Source organism: Alexandromys fortis, unplaced genomic scaffold (genome assembly GCF_014885135.2).
Source record: "Alexandromys fortis isolate MF-2015 unplaced genomic scaffold, M_Fortis_MF-2015_v1.1 scaffold_2_1_26212458, whole genome shotgun sequence".
Classification (NCBI taxonomy): domain Eukaryota; kingdom Metazoa; phylum Chordata; class Mammalia; order Rodentia; family Cricetidae; genus Alexandromys; species Alexandromys fortis.
The window spans coordinates 1286044-1304132 of NW_026067930.1; the positions used below are offsets into that span (position 1 = coordinate 1286044).

At 54.8% G+C, this 18089-nt stretch overlaps 1 protein-coding gene and 1 long non-coding RNA gene across 2 annotated transcripts; one reads left to right on the forward strand and one right to left on the reverse strand.

Annotated features, from left to right (window-relative positions):
* The first annotated feature begins 12 nt into the window (after nucleotides 1-12).
* Eppk1 (epiplakin 1) lies at nucleotides 13-17493 on the forward strand. The gene is made up of 2 exons (XM_050145027.1): nucleotides 13-280; nucleotides 6455-17493. The coding sequence occupies exon 2, from the start codon at nucleotides 6501-6503 to the stop codon at nucleotides 16869-16871; it is 10371 nt and encodes a 3456-aa protein (XP_050000984.1). The 5' UTR covers nucleotides 13-280; nucleotides 6455-6500; the 3' UTR covers nucleotides 16872-17493.
* On the reverse strand, nucleotides 1494-7356 carry LOC126503386 (uncharacterized). The gene is made up of 3 exons (XR_007592278.1): nucleotides 7232-7356; nucleotides 6635-6842; nucleotides 1494-5542 (listed from the first exon to the last, which is right to left on the reverse strand). It is a non-coding gene; the product is annotated as an uncharacterized lncRNA (long non-coding RNA).
* Nucleotides 17494-18089: the final 596 nt, after the last annotated feature.

Sequence of the window (18089 nt, forward strand, 5' to 3'; positions counted from 1 at the left end):
AGGGAGGGAAGAAGGGAGGGACTTTGCAACTCAGCAACCTCTCCCAGTTTAAGTTGCGCAGAGGTAGCCCTGCCCTGTGCCATAGTTTATGCTTACCTGCCCACTCCACCTGTCTTGTCCCTGTCCAGCCTGGCCTCAACCCCGCCTACCGCCCTCAATGGGGAAGGGACTTGGGTCACCATAAGGAGGGGCCATGCAGATTTAAATGCTTGTGGCGCGGTGCTCGGGTGTGGAGGGAGCCAAGAGACCGAGGACGCCGCACCAGCCCTTGTCACAGCAGGTGGGGACATAAGGGCAGGTTGGGGGAAATGAAACCGAAACACCTGTGGGAGCCAGGGGCCAGTGGCCCCAGGTAGATTTATTGAGAGACCCGGGGCCCCATTTACCACCCTGGGCAGTCGGAGCTCCGGGTTGGAGGTAGGAAACCCCTGAGCCCTTGGGACAGACGGGGAAACTGAGGTCCTTGCCAGGCTGCTATGCAGCTGGGGTGTATGGGGGGCTGTCTGGAGGTTCCAGCAGAATTTGTGGTGTGCTGTTTGGCCCTACAGGTGGGGTATTCCTTGTACCCCCTTGCAAAAAGTGAGGTTAGTGGTGAGAAATCTTATGACAGAGGCAATTACGCCAACTATCAAGAGGCTCCTGGCAGCCCTCTTTGGGTGAGGGAGGTGGTGCTGACCCAAGGAGGAGCTACCAGCTGTCCAGAGTAAGCAGCCACAGGGATGGCCCCTTGGCTGCTATCAGGGCCCCTGGGAAGAAAAGGAAGGGAGCAGGGCTGTGTCTCTACCCCCACTTGCTTGTCATGTCAATCTTACAAAAGGATCGCTGACTTCTGTCTTTTGGGCAAGGTACAGCTGATGCCCTCTTTCACGCTGCTCACGATGGGGCAGAGGCCAAGTTTTCTGTCTCCGTTTGTGCTGGGCTGAGTCTGTCCAGCCTGGCCTCCTCATTCTGTTCTGACCTAGCTCAGCGCAGCAGCGGTAGCAATAAGGCCCTTGCGCCTATCATTGTCACAGCCTGGGGTGAGGGCTTACTCTTCAGTGTGGTGACAGGTGGTGCGCTCGAGGTCTGAAGTGCTCGAGATGCTGACCCACCTGGCTCAGAAATGACCCTCTTTCCTCTTGGCGGCTAGAGCAGCCTGTCACTGGTCTCTTCAGAAGCAGGAAGGGCTTATCACTCTCTGCCAGAGGAGTGCCTGCTGCCTGCCTTCCCCAAACCTTTCCCCTAAGCCCTTACATAGGCTTCAGTCCCAGACCTGGGACCCTGATCCTTTACCCTTATTGACACTTCCTGGGACTCCTGCCCTCCTCAACGGAGCTCTGTATGCTCCTTAAATTCTTGACCCCCTGTGTCTGGTTGTTTTCCCAGGCAACCACTGCAGTTGCCAAGTGTCTACTCCTCCACACGCCTGGAAAGGGGCTGGGCCCAGAAAGAGTCATAGCAGGTCCAAGGTCACCCACCAACCGACAGGGAGTGGCTGCCAACTACTGGCTGCACCTCAGGCATCCCAGAACTCAGTCTCTCAGCCCCACCCCTTCCCCAGAGTCCCTGCTCTCTGGTTCTTCAGTCGCTTCCCACCCTGAATCTCCTCTTTGTTCAGGGAACTTGAGCTGCGTGCTTCAGCTTGTGTTGGCTTCTCACTCGGGCCTTGCCTTTCTGTATAAAGCGTGCTTGTCAAGGCTGGCTGTCCATGTCCAGGTCAGGAGCCACTAAAGACCATGTGCTTCTGGCAGTCTCCATCCCTACTCTAGTCCCAAGGCTCTGTGTCACACCTTTGCGGGACAGTGAACTGCTTGTCCTGGATTCCCCCTGCCCCACGCTCATCTAGCCATATGTCAAGGGACAGTACCCAGGCTCCACCTCCCTAGGGCCTCTCCCCTGTGCTCTGCCCTGCCCTGGGCAGAACCACACATGGTTTCCCCCAACTCAGTGCTTCACAGTGTTGGGAAGCAGAGTCTGGGATGAGTCATTAGGGGTGGTCTTAGGACACACACGGTCGTGGAGGGAACAGGAGGCAGGTTGGTGGGAGAGGCTGGTCTGCCATGCTGTCTAGCTTGTTCCTGAAAGTAGACAAGTCCAGACAGCCCTGTGTCTACTACAGTCACACCGTGCCTCTGAACCAGTCTCTTGGATACCATTGGGTACCTTCCTGAGGAAGTGCAGGAGGAGAAGGTCTGTGGGATGGGCCTGGTCTTGTTGTGGCTTTCAGGTCCTGTTGGTCATTTGTTACCTCTTCCAGTCATCTAAAAAAAAAAATGCCATTGATTCACTACAGCTGTCGGCTGGGATCACTGGGATGTGACCGGGCCCCCTTCCCCGGGAGTCTTCTCTTTGGCCAGAGTAGCTGTATTCTCTCACTTACTGTCAGCTGCCATGTGACTATGAGGACCAGTACATCCATGGTCCTCTGACAATCCCCCTGCCAATCAAGTCTGCCCTCACAAGTATTTCTTCTCTATGGACCCTGGAACTCGCTCCTCCAGTGTGAAGACCACTGCTCCTAGGCCTTGATTTCTGGGCAGGAGAAGACCCTGCACTGGGACCTAGCGTTAGGGATATCCATGGTTTAGAATTAGAAATACTATGTCCAAGGGATGGTGCCAAGACGGCAGGGTGTCACCTGGGAGCCGACATCTAGGCCGTGCCTTTAACCTTATCCCTACATCTGATCTGCCAGCAGCTTCTGTTGAACAGTGCACAGGGCCACAGCCAGCTTCACTAACCACTTTGCCTTCCCCCAGTGAGCCTCCATGGTCAAGGAACTCTTTAATTTGTTCTTCCTAAAGACATGAGGAGACAACCATAAAGTATCTCTGTGGCCACACCAACCTGATATGGGACCCCAGTAACTCTCAGGCTCTAGGAGCTGGTGGGTGTTCCTAGGGTCCAGGTCACTGTGATAGCATGGTCAGTGAGTGGCTGGCTGAGCTCTCCTCCACTAGAGTTGGGCTGCACCTCTTTCTTTTGACGTCCATTCTTGCCCAGGAGTTGGGGGCTGGTGGTACCTGTACCCCAGGCACTGGAATTGGGCTCTTGTTCTCTCATGGTCCTATCAATTGTCCTTCATATGTTTTAGGGACACCTGATCTTCTAACTCTTTCTGGGACTCTCTGTGGCTAGACCCCTCTGCCTCTCCTCAGCCTCCTTAGGTTGTCACTAGCACTTGGACTCTGTTGTTCTGTGTTTGGGCCATTACCACTTCCTTCCTAATGGATAAGTCAAGGCTTGCCACCCTCTTGGGTTGGTTCCTTACCTCCTTAGGCTAAGTTGTGGGAGACAGAAGGCATTGGCCCTACAGTGGGTAGGCTGACTAAGGAGGGACACTTTCACTAGTACAGGGGCATCAAGGGAGTCTACAGCTTTGAGAGTTTGGCATATATTAATCAAGATACTCATCCTAAATTAGAGCCCCGACCACCCTGACTTGGGACTTATTCTTGGCAAAGGGTGGTTCTGTTCTATTTGCGCTTTCCTGTTCTGGTTTGGGGCCCCTAACAATATAGCTGCTTGGGTCTTCGACCACAGCTGTTCAACTGGCCACTCCCAGTCTTTCATGGTCTTACTCCTGCCATCTGTGTCTTATATACTTTTTCCATGCCCCACTCTGTGCCCTAAAAGCACCTCCCACCCGTAAAGAGCTGTATGTTGGCCCTGAAGCTTGCAGCATGGGCCCTGGGCACTCTGCTGCAGGCTGGTGGTGGGCACTGCTAACTCTGTCCAGGTGCCTGCCTGCTTGTAGGCCAGAGGCCTGAGACTCTGAGCAGTGGGTTAGCAGTAGGATACCCCAGAAGGCTCAGGACCAGCCTGAGGGAGGGAATAAAGAGTGACATTTTTACCAAAGCTATGGCCGGATGCCATCTCAGTAGTAACGCTAAGGGTCATGGCTTTATAGCCTGCAGAGTCTCCCCCCAATCATGTCAAGGGGCTGAACCTGGCGCAGGCCTTCAGATAGGGCAATTCTCGAAGGCATCAGTGGGACCACCTGCCCGTTACCCTCACTAAGTTGGTCAGGTCTATTCTACTGAATCACGTGCTATCAAAGGCTCTTATCATTCACAGGATAGGCTATGCACCTGCCTTGGGCATGCTGCCCAGCCAGCCAACTTCACTCCCATTTCCCTGCCTTCTGCCTTCCATACGTGGTGTAGGCATTGGTGAGGAGCCTTGAGGTAGCTGATGAGAGTGTGGAGGGCTCCTGTGCACATGGGGCAGAAACCTGGGCCTACAGGAGCAGGAAGTCTGGCTGAGAATTGATGGGATGAGCTTCGAGGTGCCATGGCAAAGCCATGAGGTCTTAGATGAATGGGAGGTGGACCAGCGGGCAGCCAGCGTGCAGCTGGACCCGTTGACGCATCTTTAAGAACAGAGTAGAAGTGGGATTGTGACGTGTAAGGGCACGAGGTGATCTGTATCCAGAAGTACACAGAGCAGGTTATGACTTCAGGACTGGCTAGCTCAAGCTGCAGGTATAGAGAGCCGAGAACAGCCCGGGAATCTCTGGATTCAATGGACACAGACAGTCAGAGCAGAATCCTGGTACAGGAGGATTCTGTCTTCAGTGACCAGATTCAAAGTCTGTCTGCTAAGTTCCTCAATACAAATGTGTGTTGGGGAGGGGTAGGCAGGCCCCTCCCAAAGTTCACGCAAGGACCAGCCTGGATGAACTTCCGAGCAGAGAGAATGTTCCGGAAATACTCAGGCTGTGAATTAAGAAAGAACACGGCGTGCAGGCTCAGTCTGCAGGGTGGTTGGTTGTTTTCTCCCTGAGCAAGTCTGCCATCTTCTAGAGATGCCAGGTGCACTGGATTGGAGCCAGCAGGCCTCCGGGATGATCTCATCTTAGTTACATTTGCAGAGATCCTGCTTCCAAATAAGGTTACAGTCGTGTCCTGCAGGTTAGGACTTTGAGTTGCCTTTCTGGGCAATCAATTCAGCCCAACTCCAAAGCTCCAAGTCTTGGCAGAAGCTTAGAGACCTGGAGCCAAGTGACCCAGGACACACACAGGCATGAAGACCCAACATACGTCTTCTGAGTCTAGGGCAGGACTGGGGAGGAGGCCCCAAGCCCTATCACTAGAAGCCTGGAGGCCTGGAGTAGAGGCCAGATGATCCACAGGGAATCCTGAGAGTTGCTGGCCTCAGGTCCCTGTGTGTTATGAGTATGGCATGCCAGAAATGTGGACAAGCATGTCTGTGTCCTTCTACAGTGTCAGAATTTATTGAACAACAGCAACCTCACAAGGTTCAGCAGTTTCAAAATGCAAAGAATTTGCCAAGTAATCCCACCGACTCCAGTAATCTGGCCAAGGTGGAGGCAGTCAAGATGCTGTGCTCTTAATTACTAAAGCAACCTCTCACCCAGCACACAGTAAACGTCTTTATACATTTCTATGTATATGTGTGGCTTAGAGAATGAACACAACTCAAAGAGGCTGCAGCTGGATTCAAGAAGAGTCCTTGAAGTTCCGAGAGGCCATTGATAAGACGCCAAACGAGACCAGGAGGGAGCTGCTGCTGTCAGGATTTGAGAACAAAGCCATAGAGTCTGTGTGGGGAACAACCAAAGCAGGGTTCAAAACCAGGAAATGGTGGGTTCAGGTCTAGGTCCAGAGAAACAAAGTGATAGAGGAGCCCGGAGTCAAGCAGGGCACATCAACAACAGGGGACAGAGTCAAGCTAAAGCTGCAATGACAGTTGTGGGGTCCTCTGCTTGCCGGTCCTCGATGCACCACCAGGTGCCAGGTGGATGCAAGGCCAGGCCATCACAGTGTTAGGCGTCTGTGACTTTATAGGATCCGGGTGAGGGAATTGTATGCTTTTCTCAGACGGGTATGTCTGATAAGTTCTCTGGCCTGGTTTTCCCTGGTAATGGCTTTAATACGCCCATGTGTACCTACAGCCGCAGTTCACGCTGATAAATTTTTACGGTGCCTTCCTTTCTACTCCCGGGAATAAGTCCTTTCAGCCTGTGTGGAAGCTGGTGCCTGACAGACGGCTCTGTTTGTGGACCCGCCCAGGGCCTGCAATCTACTTTCCTCAAAATGGCAATAGCCAAATTGTAGAATGGCGTCTCCCAGGGCGAGGCGCAGCCTGGAAAGACACTGTTTCGTACAGTATGGTGTAATTTAAAGTAGGGTGCAGTCTGATTTCAAAACTGACCATACTGACTCTTGCATTGTCTGAGTTCTTTGGGCAGCTTGTCTTTGTCTTAATCCCTCTTAAAGGGACTTGCAGGTTGGGTCCTTCTCCCCCAAACAATGAGATTTGTTCATGCCCTTGGAGGAACCTTGATTACCATGAACCTCTGTGGCTGCCCAGGGGTCCTCCTGTCCTTACATCTGGCTGTAGATTCGGGACTCGCTCAGCTTAGATGAACCTGTATCCGACCCAATGATCCTATCTTTCCCACCTGCCAGGTCACTCAGGGTCCCTGACTGAATCTTTCTATCCCCTACAGGTCACACGTGAACCTTAAGCAAGTTCTGGGCTACCAGTTGTCCGTGATGAACGGCCAACCCCCTCCTCTTGATGTCGTGGTTGCCAATGGCACTGAGCAACCCATTGTCCCTAAGATCATGAAGCACCAGTTGGGACCCAGCACCCATTCTGGGCCCCCAGCGGAGGCTGTGCCACCTACCACAGCCAGAAGCATTGCTGGGGTGTATGTGGAAGCTTCAGGGCAGACCCGGAGCTTCTACGCTGCCATGAAGCAGGGCCTCCTGCCTACTGGGCTTGGGCTGGCTTTGCTCGAGGCCCAGGCAGCCACTGGAGGCCTTGTAGACCTTGCCCAGGGTCAGCTTCTTCCTGTGTCTGAGGCACTAAGGCGGGATCTGGTGGGACTGGAGCTAAAGGAGAAATTGTTGGCTGCCGAGCGTGCCGTTACTGGCTATCCTGACCCCTACGGAGGAGGAAAGCTGGCCCTCTTCCAGGCCATCAGGAAGGAAGTTGTGGACAGGACCTCAGGGATGAGATGGCTGGAGGCTCAATTAGCTACTGGGGGCCTGGTGGACCCAACCCAAGGAGTGCAAGTGGCCCCCGAGGTAGCCTGCCAGCAGGGCCTTTTAGACAAGGAGACATGGCTCAGCCTGGTGGAGTCAGAACCCGGCATGGGTGCCCCAGGTTTTTTTGACCCCAACACACTAGAACAGCTGCCATACTGCATGCTGTTGAGTAGGTGTGTGCAAGACCCCAGCTCAGGGCTGCCCCTGTTGCCCTTGAAGCCCACCTTTCGTACCCTGGGTGGCGCAGCTAGTGCATCAGCGCTGCTGGAGGCAGGAGTACTAGATGAGGAGACAGCTCGAGGCCTGCAGGAGGGCACACTGGTGGTGTCGGATGTGGCCACACGCCCTGAGGTGCAGCGCTATCTGGAGGGCACTGGAGGGTTGGCGGGGGTTGTCCTATTGCCTGGAGGCCACAAGAAGAGCTTCTTCCAAGCTACAGTTGAACACTTGCTCTCAAAGGGCATTGCAGTGCAACTCTTAGAGGCTCAGGCAGGCACTCGCACCCTCGTGCACCCAGCCACGGGCCAGCCTCTGTGGGTAGAGGAGGCGGTCAGGGAGGGTGTGGTGGGCCCAGAACTCCACGAGCAGCTCCTGGTTGCAGAGCAGGCAGTGACCGGGTATCATGACCCCTTCAGTGGCTCCCGCATCCCCCTTTTCCAGGCAATGAAGAAGGAGCTTGTGGACAAGCCACTGGCTCTGCGCCTCCTGGATGCCCAGCTGGCCACAGGTGGGCTTATATGCCCAGCTCGCAGGTTCCGGCTGCCCCTGGAGGCTGCCCTGAGCTTTGGCTGCCTGGATGAAGAGACTCGGCAGCATCTCTCTCAGGCTATGAGCTTTTCAGATCCCACCACACATGAGAGTCTTCACTACGAAAGGCTGCTGGCCCTCTCTGTCACCGACCCAGAGACAGGGCTTGCTTTCCTGCCTCTCCCGGGAGAAGCCCATGCAAATGAGCCCCAGGGACCCGCATTTATTGATCATTGCACTCGGCAGGCCTTGAGCAAGGCCACAACCTCCGTCTCTGTAGGGAGGTTCCAGGGCCGGCCTGTATCCCTCTGGGAACTGCTCTTTTCTGAGGCAGTGCCCATTAAACAGAGGGCAGTGCTTGCCCAACAGCACCAGAAGGGGGCCCTGTCAGTGGAGGAGCTGGCAGCTGAGCTGAAGGCCATTGTCGAGAAGGCTGCAGCCACTGCCAAAGTCACCTTTGCCGGGTTGAGAGACACTGTGACACCGGGAGAACTGTTGAAGGCTGAGATAATCAACCAGGACCAGTTTGAGCAGCTGGAACGTGGACAGACCTCAGCCCAGGATGTGGGGAGCCTGGACTCAGTGCAGAGGTACCTGCAGGGCACAGGTTGCATTGCAGGCCTGCTGCTGCCTGACTCCCAGGAACGCCTCCGTATCTATGAGGCCCGCAGCAAGGGGCTCCTCAGGCCTGGTACTGCCCTGATTTTGCTTGAGGCCCAGGCTGCCACAGGCTTTATCATTGACCCCAAAGAGAACAAGAGATACTCTGTGGAAGAGGCACTGAGGGCTGGCGTCATTGGGCCTGACGTATACGCAAAGCTGCTGTCTGCAGAACGTGCGGTCACTGGCTACACGGACCCCTACTCTGGGGAGCAGATCTCCCTCTTCCAGGCCATGCAGAAGGACCTCATCGTCAGGAACCATGGCATTCGCCTGCTGGAGGCTCAGATCGCCACTGGTGGTATCATCGACCCCGTGCATAGCCACCGTGTACCTGTGGACGTGGCTTACCAGCGTGGCTACTTTGACCAGATGTTGAACTCTATCCTGTTGGACCCATCTGATGACACCAAGGGCTTCTTTGACCCCAACACACATGAAAATCTCACCTACCTGCAGCTTCTGGAGCGCTGTGTACATGAGTCTGAGACAGGCCTGCACCTCCTGCCCCTTAGTGGTACACGACCCCAGCTGGTAGACAGCGCCACTCGGAAGGCCTTCCAGAGTCTACTGCTATCAGTGAGATATGGACGGTTCCGGGGGCAGAGAGTTTCTGCATGGGAGCTCATTAACTCAGAATACTTCCAAGAGGACCAGAGGAGGCAGCTACTGCAGCGCTTTCGGCAGCACAAGGTCACACTGGAGCAGGTCACTCAGCTGCTGGAGAAAGAGATGATGAGGTGGGCAGACGTCACAGTGCCTGCACTACAGGGCCACGTCAGTGCCTACCAGCTCTTAGAGGCCCACATCATCAACCAGGAACTCCTAGACCAGGTGCTGACAGGGGCGGTCAGCCCAGAGTCCCTCCTTCACATGGGTGACGTTCGCAGGTACCTTCGGGGCTCAGGCACCGTGGGCGGTGTGCTGTTACAGCCCTCCAATCGGCGAATCAGTCTCTACCAGGCCATGAAGCAGAAGCTGCTGGCGCCTGGTGTGGCCCTGGCCTTGCTGGAGGCCCAGGCAGCCACTGGAGCCATCACAGACCCCTGCAGTACGGAGAGCCTGACGGTAGACGAGGCTGTGTCCAGGGGAGTGGTGGGAGCAGACGTGTATGGCAAGCTGAAACGAGCAGAGAGTTCTATCACTGGCTACAGAGACCCCTTTTCTGGAGAAAAGGTGTCCCTGTTCAGGGCCATGAAGAAGGGCCTTGTCCCGAAGGAGCAAGCAACCCGCCTATTAGAGGCCCAGGTGTCCACCGGAGGAGTTGTTGATCCCACAACCCACCTCCACCTCCCCATGCCTGTGGCAGTTCAGCGGGGCTGCATTGATCAAGAGATGAAGGTGGCCTTGTCCAGCTCTCCTGAGACCTTTCCTACACCTGATGGCCGGGGACACACCAGCTATGCCCAGCTTCTGGAGCAATGTCTCCAGGACAAAGCCTCTGGGATTCACCTCCTGCCCCTGACAGAAGATGCTCCCGCTATCCCCACTGACACCCAGATCCAGGAGACCCTACAAGCATCAGCTGGCACTGAGGATGGTTTGTCCCTCTGGGATCTGCTCACCTCTTGCCATTTTACTGAGGAGCAGCGCAGGGGCTTCCTTGAGGAGGTAAGGGTTGGGAAGACTTCGGTGCCACAGCTACAGGACACCGTGCGTAGCTGGGTGCATGCAGCAAAGCTCCTGGCCCGGGCCCGCATCACCATGCCAGGCCCACGGGGTGAGGTCCCTGCCATTTGGCTACGAGATGCTGGTATTATTACCCAAGAGACCCTGGAAGCATTAGCCCAGGGCGTACAATCACCGGCTGAAGTAGCTGAAGAGCCTGCTGTAAAGGCCTGTCTCTGGGGCACAGGTTGTGTGGCCGGTGTGCTTTTGCAGCCCTCAGGGACCAAGCTGAGCATTGCTCAGGCTGTAAAGGATGGCCTTCTGCCCACAGGCCTGGGCCAGCAGCTGCTGGAGGCCCAGGTGGCATCTGGCTTCCTTGTCAACCCGCTAACCAACCAGAGACTGTCAGTGGAGGGGGCGGTGAAGGCCGGCCTGGTGGGCAGGGAGCTGAGTGAACAGCTTCAGCAGGTGGAGAGGGCCGTCATGGGGTATTCAGACCCTTACTCAGGCGGTTCCCTTTCTCTCTGGCAAGCCATGGAGAAGGGGCTTGTGCCCAAGAGTGAAGCTTTTCCTCTCCTCCAAGTCCAGCTGGCCACGGGGGGTGTTGTGGACCCTGCCCACGGAGTGCACCTGCCCCAGGCGGTGGCCTGCAAGCTTGGCCTCCTGGACGAGCAGACAAGCCAGGTGCTGACTGCCACTGAGAACAAAAACAAGCTCTTTTTTGACCCCAACTCCCGCGAAAAGGTGACATACCAGCAGCTCAAAGAACTCTGCGTGCTAGATGCCGACACTGGCCTGTGGCTGCTACCATTGCCCCAGGACACCGTGCTTGAGGTGGATGACCACACTGCGGTGGCACTGAGGGCTATGAAGGTACCCATCAGCATGGGGAGGTACAAAGGACACAGCGTGTCACTCTGGGACCTGCTACACTCTGAGTACGTTGGGACCGAAAAGCGGCGGGAGCTGGTGGCACTTTGTTGTTCTGGGCGGGCTGCTGCCCTGCGGCAGGTCATCAATATGGTCACCACTTTGGTGGAGGCTGCAGAGAAGCAGCCCCCGCAGGCCACCTTCAAAGGGCTCCGGAAGCAGGTATCAGCTGGGGACTTGTTTAGGTCCCAGCTGATCAACAAGCAGACACTGGATGAACTCAATCAGGGGAAAAAGACAGTCCAGGAAGTGACAGAGATGGACAGTGTAAGGAGGTCCCTGGAAGGAGGCAACTTCATCGCTGGGGTCTTTATTCAGGATACAAAGGAGAAGATGAGTATCCCAGAGGCCTTGAGAAGGCACATTCTGAGGCCAGGCACAGCGCTGGTGCTGATGGAGGCGCAGGCAGCCACCGGTTTCATCATTGACCCTGTGGAGAACCGGAAGCTAACTGTAGAGCAAGCCTTCCAGGCTGGGATGTTTGGCAAGGAAACCTATATGAAGCTGTTATCAGCCGAGCGTGCTGTCACCGGCTACACGGACCCCTACACGGGTGAGCAGATCTCCCTCTTTCAGGCCATGCAGAGAGACCTCATTGTCCGGGACCATGGCATCCGCCTGCTGGAGGCTCAGATCGCCACGGGTGGCATCATCGACCCTGTACACAGCCATCGCGTGCCTGTGGACGTGGCCTACCAGCGTGGCTACTTCAATGAAGAGATGAACCGCATCTTGGCTGACCCGAGTGACGACACCAAGGGCTTCTTCGATCCCAACACGCATGAGAACCTCACCTACCTGCAGCTGCTGGAGCGCTGTGTGGAGGACCCCGAGACAGGCCTGTACATGCTGGAAATTGTCAAGAAGGGAGAAACCTACACGTACATTGATGAGGCCACAAGGCAAGCTCTGAGATCCAGAACTGTGCAGATGTCCGTAGGCAAGTTTGCAAGCCAGACGGTGTCTGTGTGGGACCTGCTGTCTTCTCAGTACTTTACGGAAGGAAAGAGAAGAAAGCTCTTGCAGGAGTACAGAGCCCAGAACATAGGCCTAGACAAACTGCTGGAGGTCATCACCTCCACCGTGGAAGAAACAGAGAAGCAAAACCAAAACTTCAAGGTGCCAGGCATCCACGGTGACGTGACTGCAGCAGAACTGTTCAACTCTGGAATCCTTGATAAGAAGACCCTGGACGCGCTTCACAGTGGGGAGCGAGGGTGCCAGGATCTCCGCCAGCTGGAGCATGTCAAAACCTACCTGGAAGGCAGCAGTTGCATTGCTGGAGTGGCCACACCCCTCACCCAGGAGGTGATGAGCTTCTACGAGGCCAGCAGAGAAGAGCTCATCCCAGCAGGGTTTGCAGCTCAGTTGCTGGAGGCACAGGCTGCTACTGGGTACCTGATGGATCCCCGTACCCACCAGAGGCTGTGTGTGGATGAGGCCATAACAGCTGGCCTGGTGGGTGAAGACCTGCGAGAAAGGCTTGTAAATGCAGAAAAGGCAGCAAAGGGCTACAAAGATCCAGCCACAGGCGAGACCATTCCACTGTTCCAGGCCATGGAGAAGAAATTAGTTAGGCGGGAGGAGGCCCTGAGGCTGTTGGAGGTGCAGGTGGCCACAGGCGGGGTCATCGACCCACGGCACCACCACCGAGTTCCCCTGGAAACAGCATGCAAGCGTGGCTGTCTGAGCGATGACACCGTTGTGCTGATTGCTGATCAGAGGCACATGAGGAAAAGGTTTGTGGATCCCAATACACAAGAAAAGGTCACGTACCAGGAACTGCAGGACAGGTGCCAGAGGGGGGAGAAGTCAGGCTGGACACTGTTCCCAGTGGTTAAGGACAAAAAGGACATGGAGTATGTAGATGAGGCCACTAAAAGGGCCCTGGAGGCAGAGCAGGTGGAAGTGACTGTGGGGAGGTACAGAGGCCAGAGGCGGTCTGTGTGGGAACTGCTGAACTCAGAGTACGTGTCGGAGGAGAAAAAGATGGAACTGGTCAGGATATACAAAGGCGACACAGCCCGGGCACTGCAGAGAGTGGTAGAAGTTATTCTACAAATGATTGCAGACAAAGAGGGAAAAAGCAGGCAACTATGGTTCCGAGGACTACGAACTCAGGTAACAGCAGAGGAATTGCTCAGCTCAGCCATCATCACCAGACAGACTCTGAAGGACCTGGAAGAAGGAAGAACTACAATAGACCAGATAGAAAGAAACGAAGATGTGAAAAGATACCTCAAGGGGACCAGCTGCATTGCGGGAGTCCTGGTGCCTGTCCAGGGAGAGCCTGGCCGTCAGGAGAAGATGAGCATCTATCAGGCCATGTGGAAAGGCGTGCTGAGGCCCGGCACAGCCCTGGTCCTGCTGGAGGCCCAGGCGGCCACGGGCTTCATCATCGACCCAGTGCACAACCGCAGACTGTCTGTGGAGGAGGCCGTGGCAGCAGGCGTGGTGGGTGGTGAGGTCCAAGAGAAGCTGCTGTCTGCTGAGCGCGCTGTCACCGGCTACACGGACCCCTACACTGGGGAGCAGATCTCCCTCTTCCAGGCCATGCAGAGGGACCTCATTGTCAAGGACCATGGCATCCGCCTGCTGGAGGCCCAGATTGCTACTGGTGGTGTAATTGACCCAGTTCACAGCCACCGTGTGCCCGTGAACGTGGCCTACCAACGTGGCTACTTTGATAAAGAGATGAACAGCATCTTGGCAGACCCTGGGGATGACACCAAGGGCTTCTTTGACCCCAACACACACGAGAACCTCACTTACCTCCAGCTGCTTCGTCGCTGTGTGCGGGACCCAGAGACTGGGTTCTACATGCTGCGGCTGGCGGGAAAGGGCTCTAGTGTGCACCACCTGAGCGAGGAACTGAGACGTGCCCTCCGTGAGGCCAGAGTGACGCCAGGCACGGGCGACTACCAGGGCCAGAGCATCTCTGTCTGGGAGCTTCTCTTCTACCGCGAGGTGCCCGAGAGCCTGCGCCAGGATCTGCTGCGCAGGTACCAAGCTGGTGGGCTGACCGTTCAGGACGTGAGCACCACCCTCCTCTCAATGCTGGCTCAGACTGATGACAATACTCCATATGTGAATCTAGAGAAAGTCTTGGGCAAGGCTACCATGAAAATAGAGGTTGGCCATCTCCGGGGAAACCAGGTACCTTTGTTGAATGTGATGTTGTCCAGCTATGTTAGTGGCACTACCAGAAAGGAGCTGATGGGCCAGTTAAGCAGTGGGACACTAACTCTGCCCAAACTGACCCAAAGACTCACCACTATCATTGAGGAGGCAGAACACACACAGGAGGCTGAACAATTGAAAGACAGTGTGTCACTCCAAAGGGAAACTGAAACAGAAAGATCAGGGACCTTCCCAGACCAGAGCAAGAAGAAGGACAAGGCTGAGACAGCCAGGAAGAACCAGGAACAAGCCCTGCGAGCTGCAACCATGCGCGTAAACTGTGGGAAGTTCCAGGGTCAGCCAGTTTCGGTGTGGAAAGTCCTATTCTCCTCGTACTTAAGTGAGACCCGCCGCGAGGAGCTCCTTGCCCAGCACCTAGCTGGTTCCATGGCTCTGCAGGACCTCATCACCATTCTCACCAAGATCATAGAAGACACTGAAGAACAACTAAGCAAAGTGTCCTTCCCTGGCCTAAGACAAACGGTGACTGCAGCTGAGCTGCACACATCTGGAATATTAGACAAAAACACCCTACATGAACTGGCACAAGGCACGAAGACAATGCAGGAGGTTACAGAGATGGACTCTGTGAAACGCTACCTGGAAGGAACCAGCTGCATCGCGGGAGTCCTGGTGCCCATCCGGGGAGAGCCTGGCCGTCAGGAGAAGATGAGCATCTATCAGGCCATGTGGAAAGGCGTGCTGAGGCCCGGCACAGCCCTGGTACTGCTGGAGGCCCAGGCGGCCACGGGCTTCATCATCGACCCAGTGCACAACCGCAGACTGTCTGTGGAGGAGGCCGTGGCAGCAGGCGTGGTGGGTGGTGAGGTCCAAGAGAAGCTGCTGTCTGCTGAGCGCGCTGTCACCGGCTACACGGACCCCTACACTGGGGAGCAGATCTCCCTCTTCCAGGCCATGCAGAGGGACCTCATTGTCAAGGACCATGGCATCCGCCTGCTGGAGGCCCAGATTGCTACTGGTGGTGTAATTGACCCTGTTCACAGCCACCGTGTGCCCGTGAACGTGGCCTACCAACGTGGCTACTTTGATGAAGAGATGAACAGCATCTTGGCAGACCCTGGGGATGACACCAAGGGCTTCTTTGACCCCAACACACACGAGAACCTCACTTACCTCCAGCTGCTTCGTCGCTGTGTGCGGGACCCAGAGACTGGGTTCTACATGCTGCGGCTGGCGGGAAAGGGCTCTAGTGTGCACCACCTGAGCGAGGAACTGAGACGTGCCCTCCGTGAGGCCAGAGTGACGCCAGGCACGGGCGACTACCAGGGCCAGAGCATCTCTGTCTGGGAGCTTCTCTTCTACCGCGAGGTGCCCGAGAGCCTGCGCCAGGATCTGCTGCGCAGGTACCAAGCTGGTGGGCTGACCGTTCAGGACGTGAGCACCACCCTCCTCTCAATGCTGGCTCAGACTGATGACAATACTCCATATGTGAATCTAGAGAAAGTCTTGGGCAAGGCTACCATGAAAATAGAGGTTGGCCATCTCCGGGGAAACCAGGTACCTTTGTTGAATGTGATGTTGTCCAGCTATGTTAGTGGCACTACCAGAAAGGAGCTGATGGGCCAGTTAAGCAGTGGGACACTAACTCTGCCCAAACTGACCCAAAGACTCACCACTATCATTGAGGAGGCAGAACACACACAGGAGGCTGAACAATTGAAAGACAGTGTGTCACTCCAAAGGGAAACTGAAACAGAAAGATCAGGGACCTTCCCAGACCAGAGCAAGAAGAAGGACAAGGCTGAGACAGCCAGGAAGAACCAGGAACAAGCCCTGCGAGCTGCAACCATGCGCGTAAACTGTGGGAAGTTCCAGGGTCAGCCAGTTTCGGTGTGGAAAGTCCTATTCTCCTCGTACTTAAGTGAGACCCGCCGCGAGGAGCTCCTTGCCCAGCACCTAGCTGGTTCCATGGCTCTGCAGGACCTCATCACCATTCTCACCAAGATCATAGAAGACACTGAAGAACAACTAAGCAAAGTGTCCTTCCCTGGCCTAAGACAAACGGTGACTGCAGCTGAGCTGCACACATCTGGAATATTAGACAAAAACACCCTACATGAACTGGCACAAGGCACGAAGACAATGCAGGAGGTTACAGAGATGGACTCTGTGAAACGCTACCTGGAAGGAACCAGCTGCATCGCGGGAGTCCTGGTGCCCATCCGGGGAGAGCCTGGCCGTCAGGAGAAGATGAGCATCTATCAGGCCATGTGGAAAGGCGTGCTGAGGCCCGGCACAGCCCTGGTACTGCTGGAGGCCCAGGCGGCCACGGGCTTCATCATCGACCCAGTGCACAACCGCAGACTGTCTGTGGAGGAGGCCGTGGCAGCAGGCGTGGTGGGTGGTGAGGTCCAAGAGAAGCTGCTGTCTGCTGAGCGCGCTGTCACCGGCTACACGGACCCCTACACTGGGGAGCAGATCTCCCTCTTCCAGGCCATGCAGAAGGAACTGATTGTCAAGAATCATGGCATCCGCCTTCTGGAAGCCCAGATTGCTACTGGTGGTGTAATTGACCCTGTTCACAGCCACCGTGTGCCCGTGGATGTGGCCTACAAACGTGGCTATTTTGACGAGAAGATGAACAGCATCCTGGCAGATCCAGGTGATGATACCAAGGGCTTCTTTGACCCCAACACACATGAGAACCTCACATACCTCCAGCTTCTGCAGAGAGCCATTCCTGACCCTGAAACTGGATTATTGTTTCTGTCCCTCTCTAAGCGCTAAATATTTCTGGTTTTTTCTCTAAAATACTGCAGTGTTTGCATTGTCCTTGGTTTGGATGTTGCTGTCTTTGTATACTTTTTTACTCTTCTGAATCATGGTTTAATTTTAGGTTATTCTCATCTTTCTAGCCTCCCTGCCCCTGGTTTTTTTTTTTTTTTTTTTTTTGTTTCCTCATGTATGTCCTTCTTTTTTCTGTTGTTTTTCCTCCACAATTTTTTTGCTCTTTTTTTTTTTGACTCTTTCTGTGTTTGTTTTGGTGGGATCATGGACTTGGAAGAAGTGGTCTAATACAGTCTCTCCCTGTATTCTAGGCAGCCCCATGATCACCCACCATGTCATCCACACTGCTCTCAACCCACCTGTGATCTTCTTTCCTTGATCTCCTAAACCGTGGGAGTGGAGGTGGAATTGTAGGTGTAAGCCACCATGTTTGTCAACACTCTTTTATATTTTTAATACGGGCACTTGGCACGTGGTGTGCCCTGGTTTGCCTCTGTATTTAGACCAACATTGCTTATCTCCTCTCCATGCGCCTCCGAATCATCTCAGTCGTTCATTGTATTTCTGTCTTTAGTGCATACATGTCTTTTGATAATAAATGAATTTCTGACAATAAAATGAATTTTGCAGGGACTCATTTCTCCTGCGCTAAAGTCTCTCTTTCAGTAGCATTGGCTGCACTACCGTCACCTGTGTTTCTCTATCCTCATTGGGTGCTAAGTTTGTTATGGTCTTGCGCACAGCCCAGTCTGTGGGTCACCTCCGCCCCAGTAGTGACTAGCTAAGCAACTGCCCTGGCAGATAATTTGCTAGATATGTTTATATATGACTGGAATTCCCATTATCTGGAATGATTTGAGGCTTTGATTTTGCTTTATGGAGAAAATGGTTTATTTTGACTCCAAATTTGGAAGAGTCTAGGGTGTTGAAATAGGAAGCGGCGGGGCTGCGTCCCCAACACCCCGGCCACTTGGCTAGCTCATGCCCGAAATAACAACACACAAACTGTATTCATTTAAGAACTGCTTGGCCCATGAACTCTAACCCTTACAGGCTAATTCTCGCACCTGGACTAGCCCATTTCTAATGACGTGTGTAAGCACCCCAAGGTGCGCTTACCGGGAAGAGTCTAGCCTCCATCTATCCTGGTGTCTCTGCTCCAGAGAGCAGAGCTGTCCGGTTCCTCTGGAAGCAGAGCAGAGTCTGACCTCACTTCCT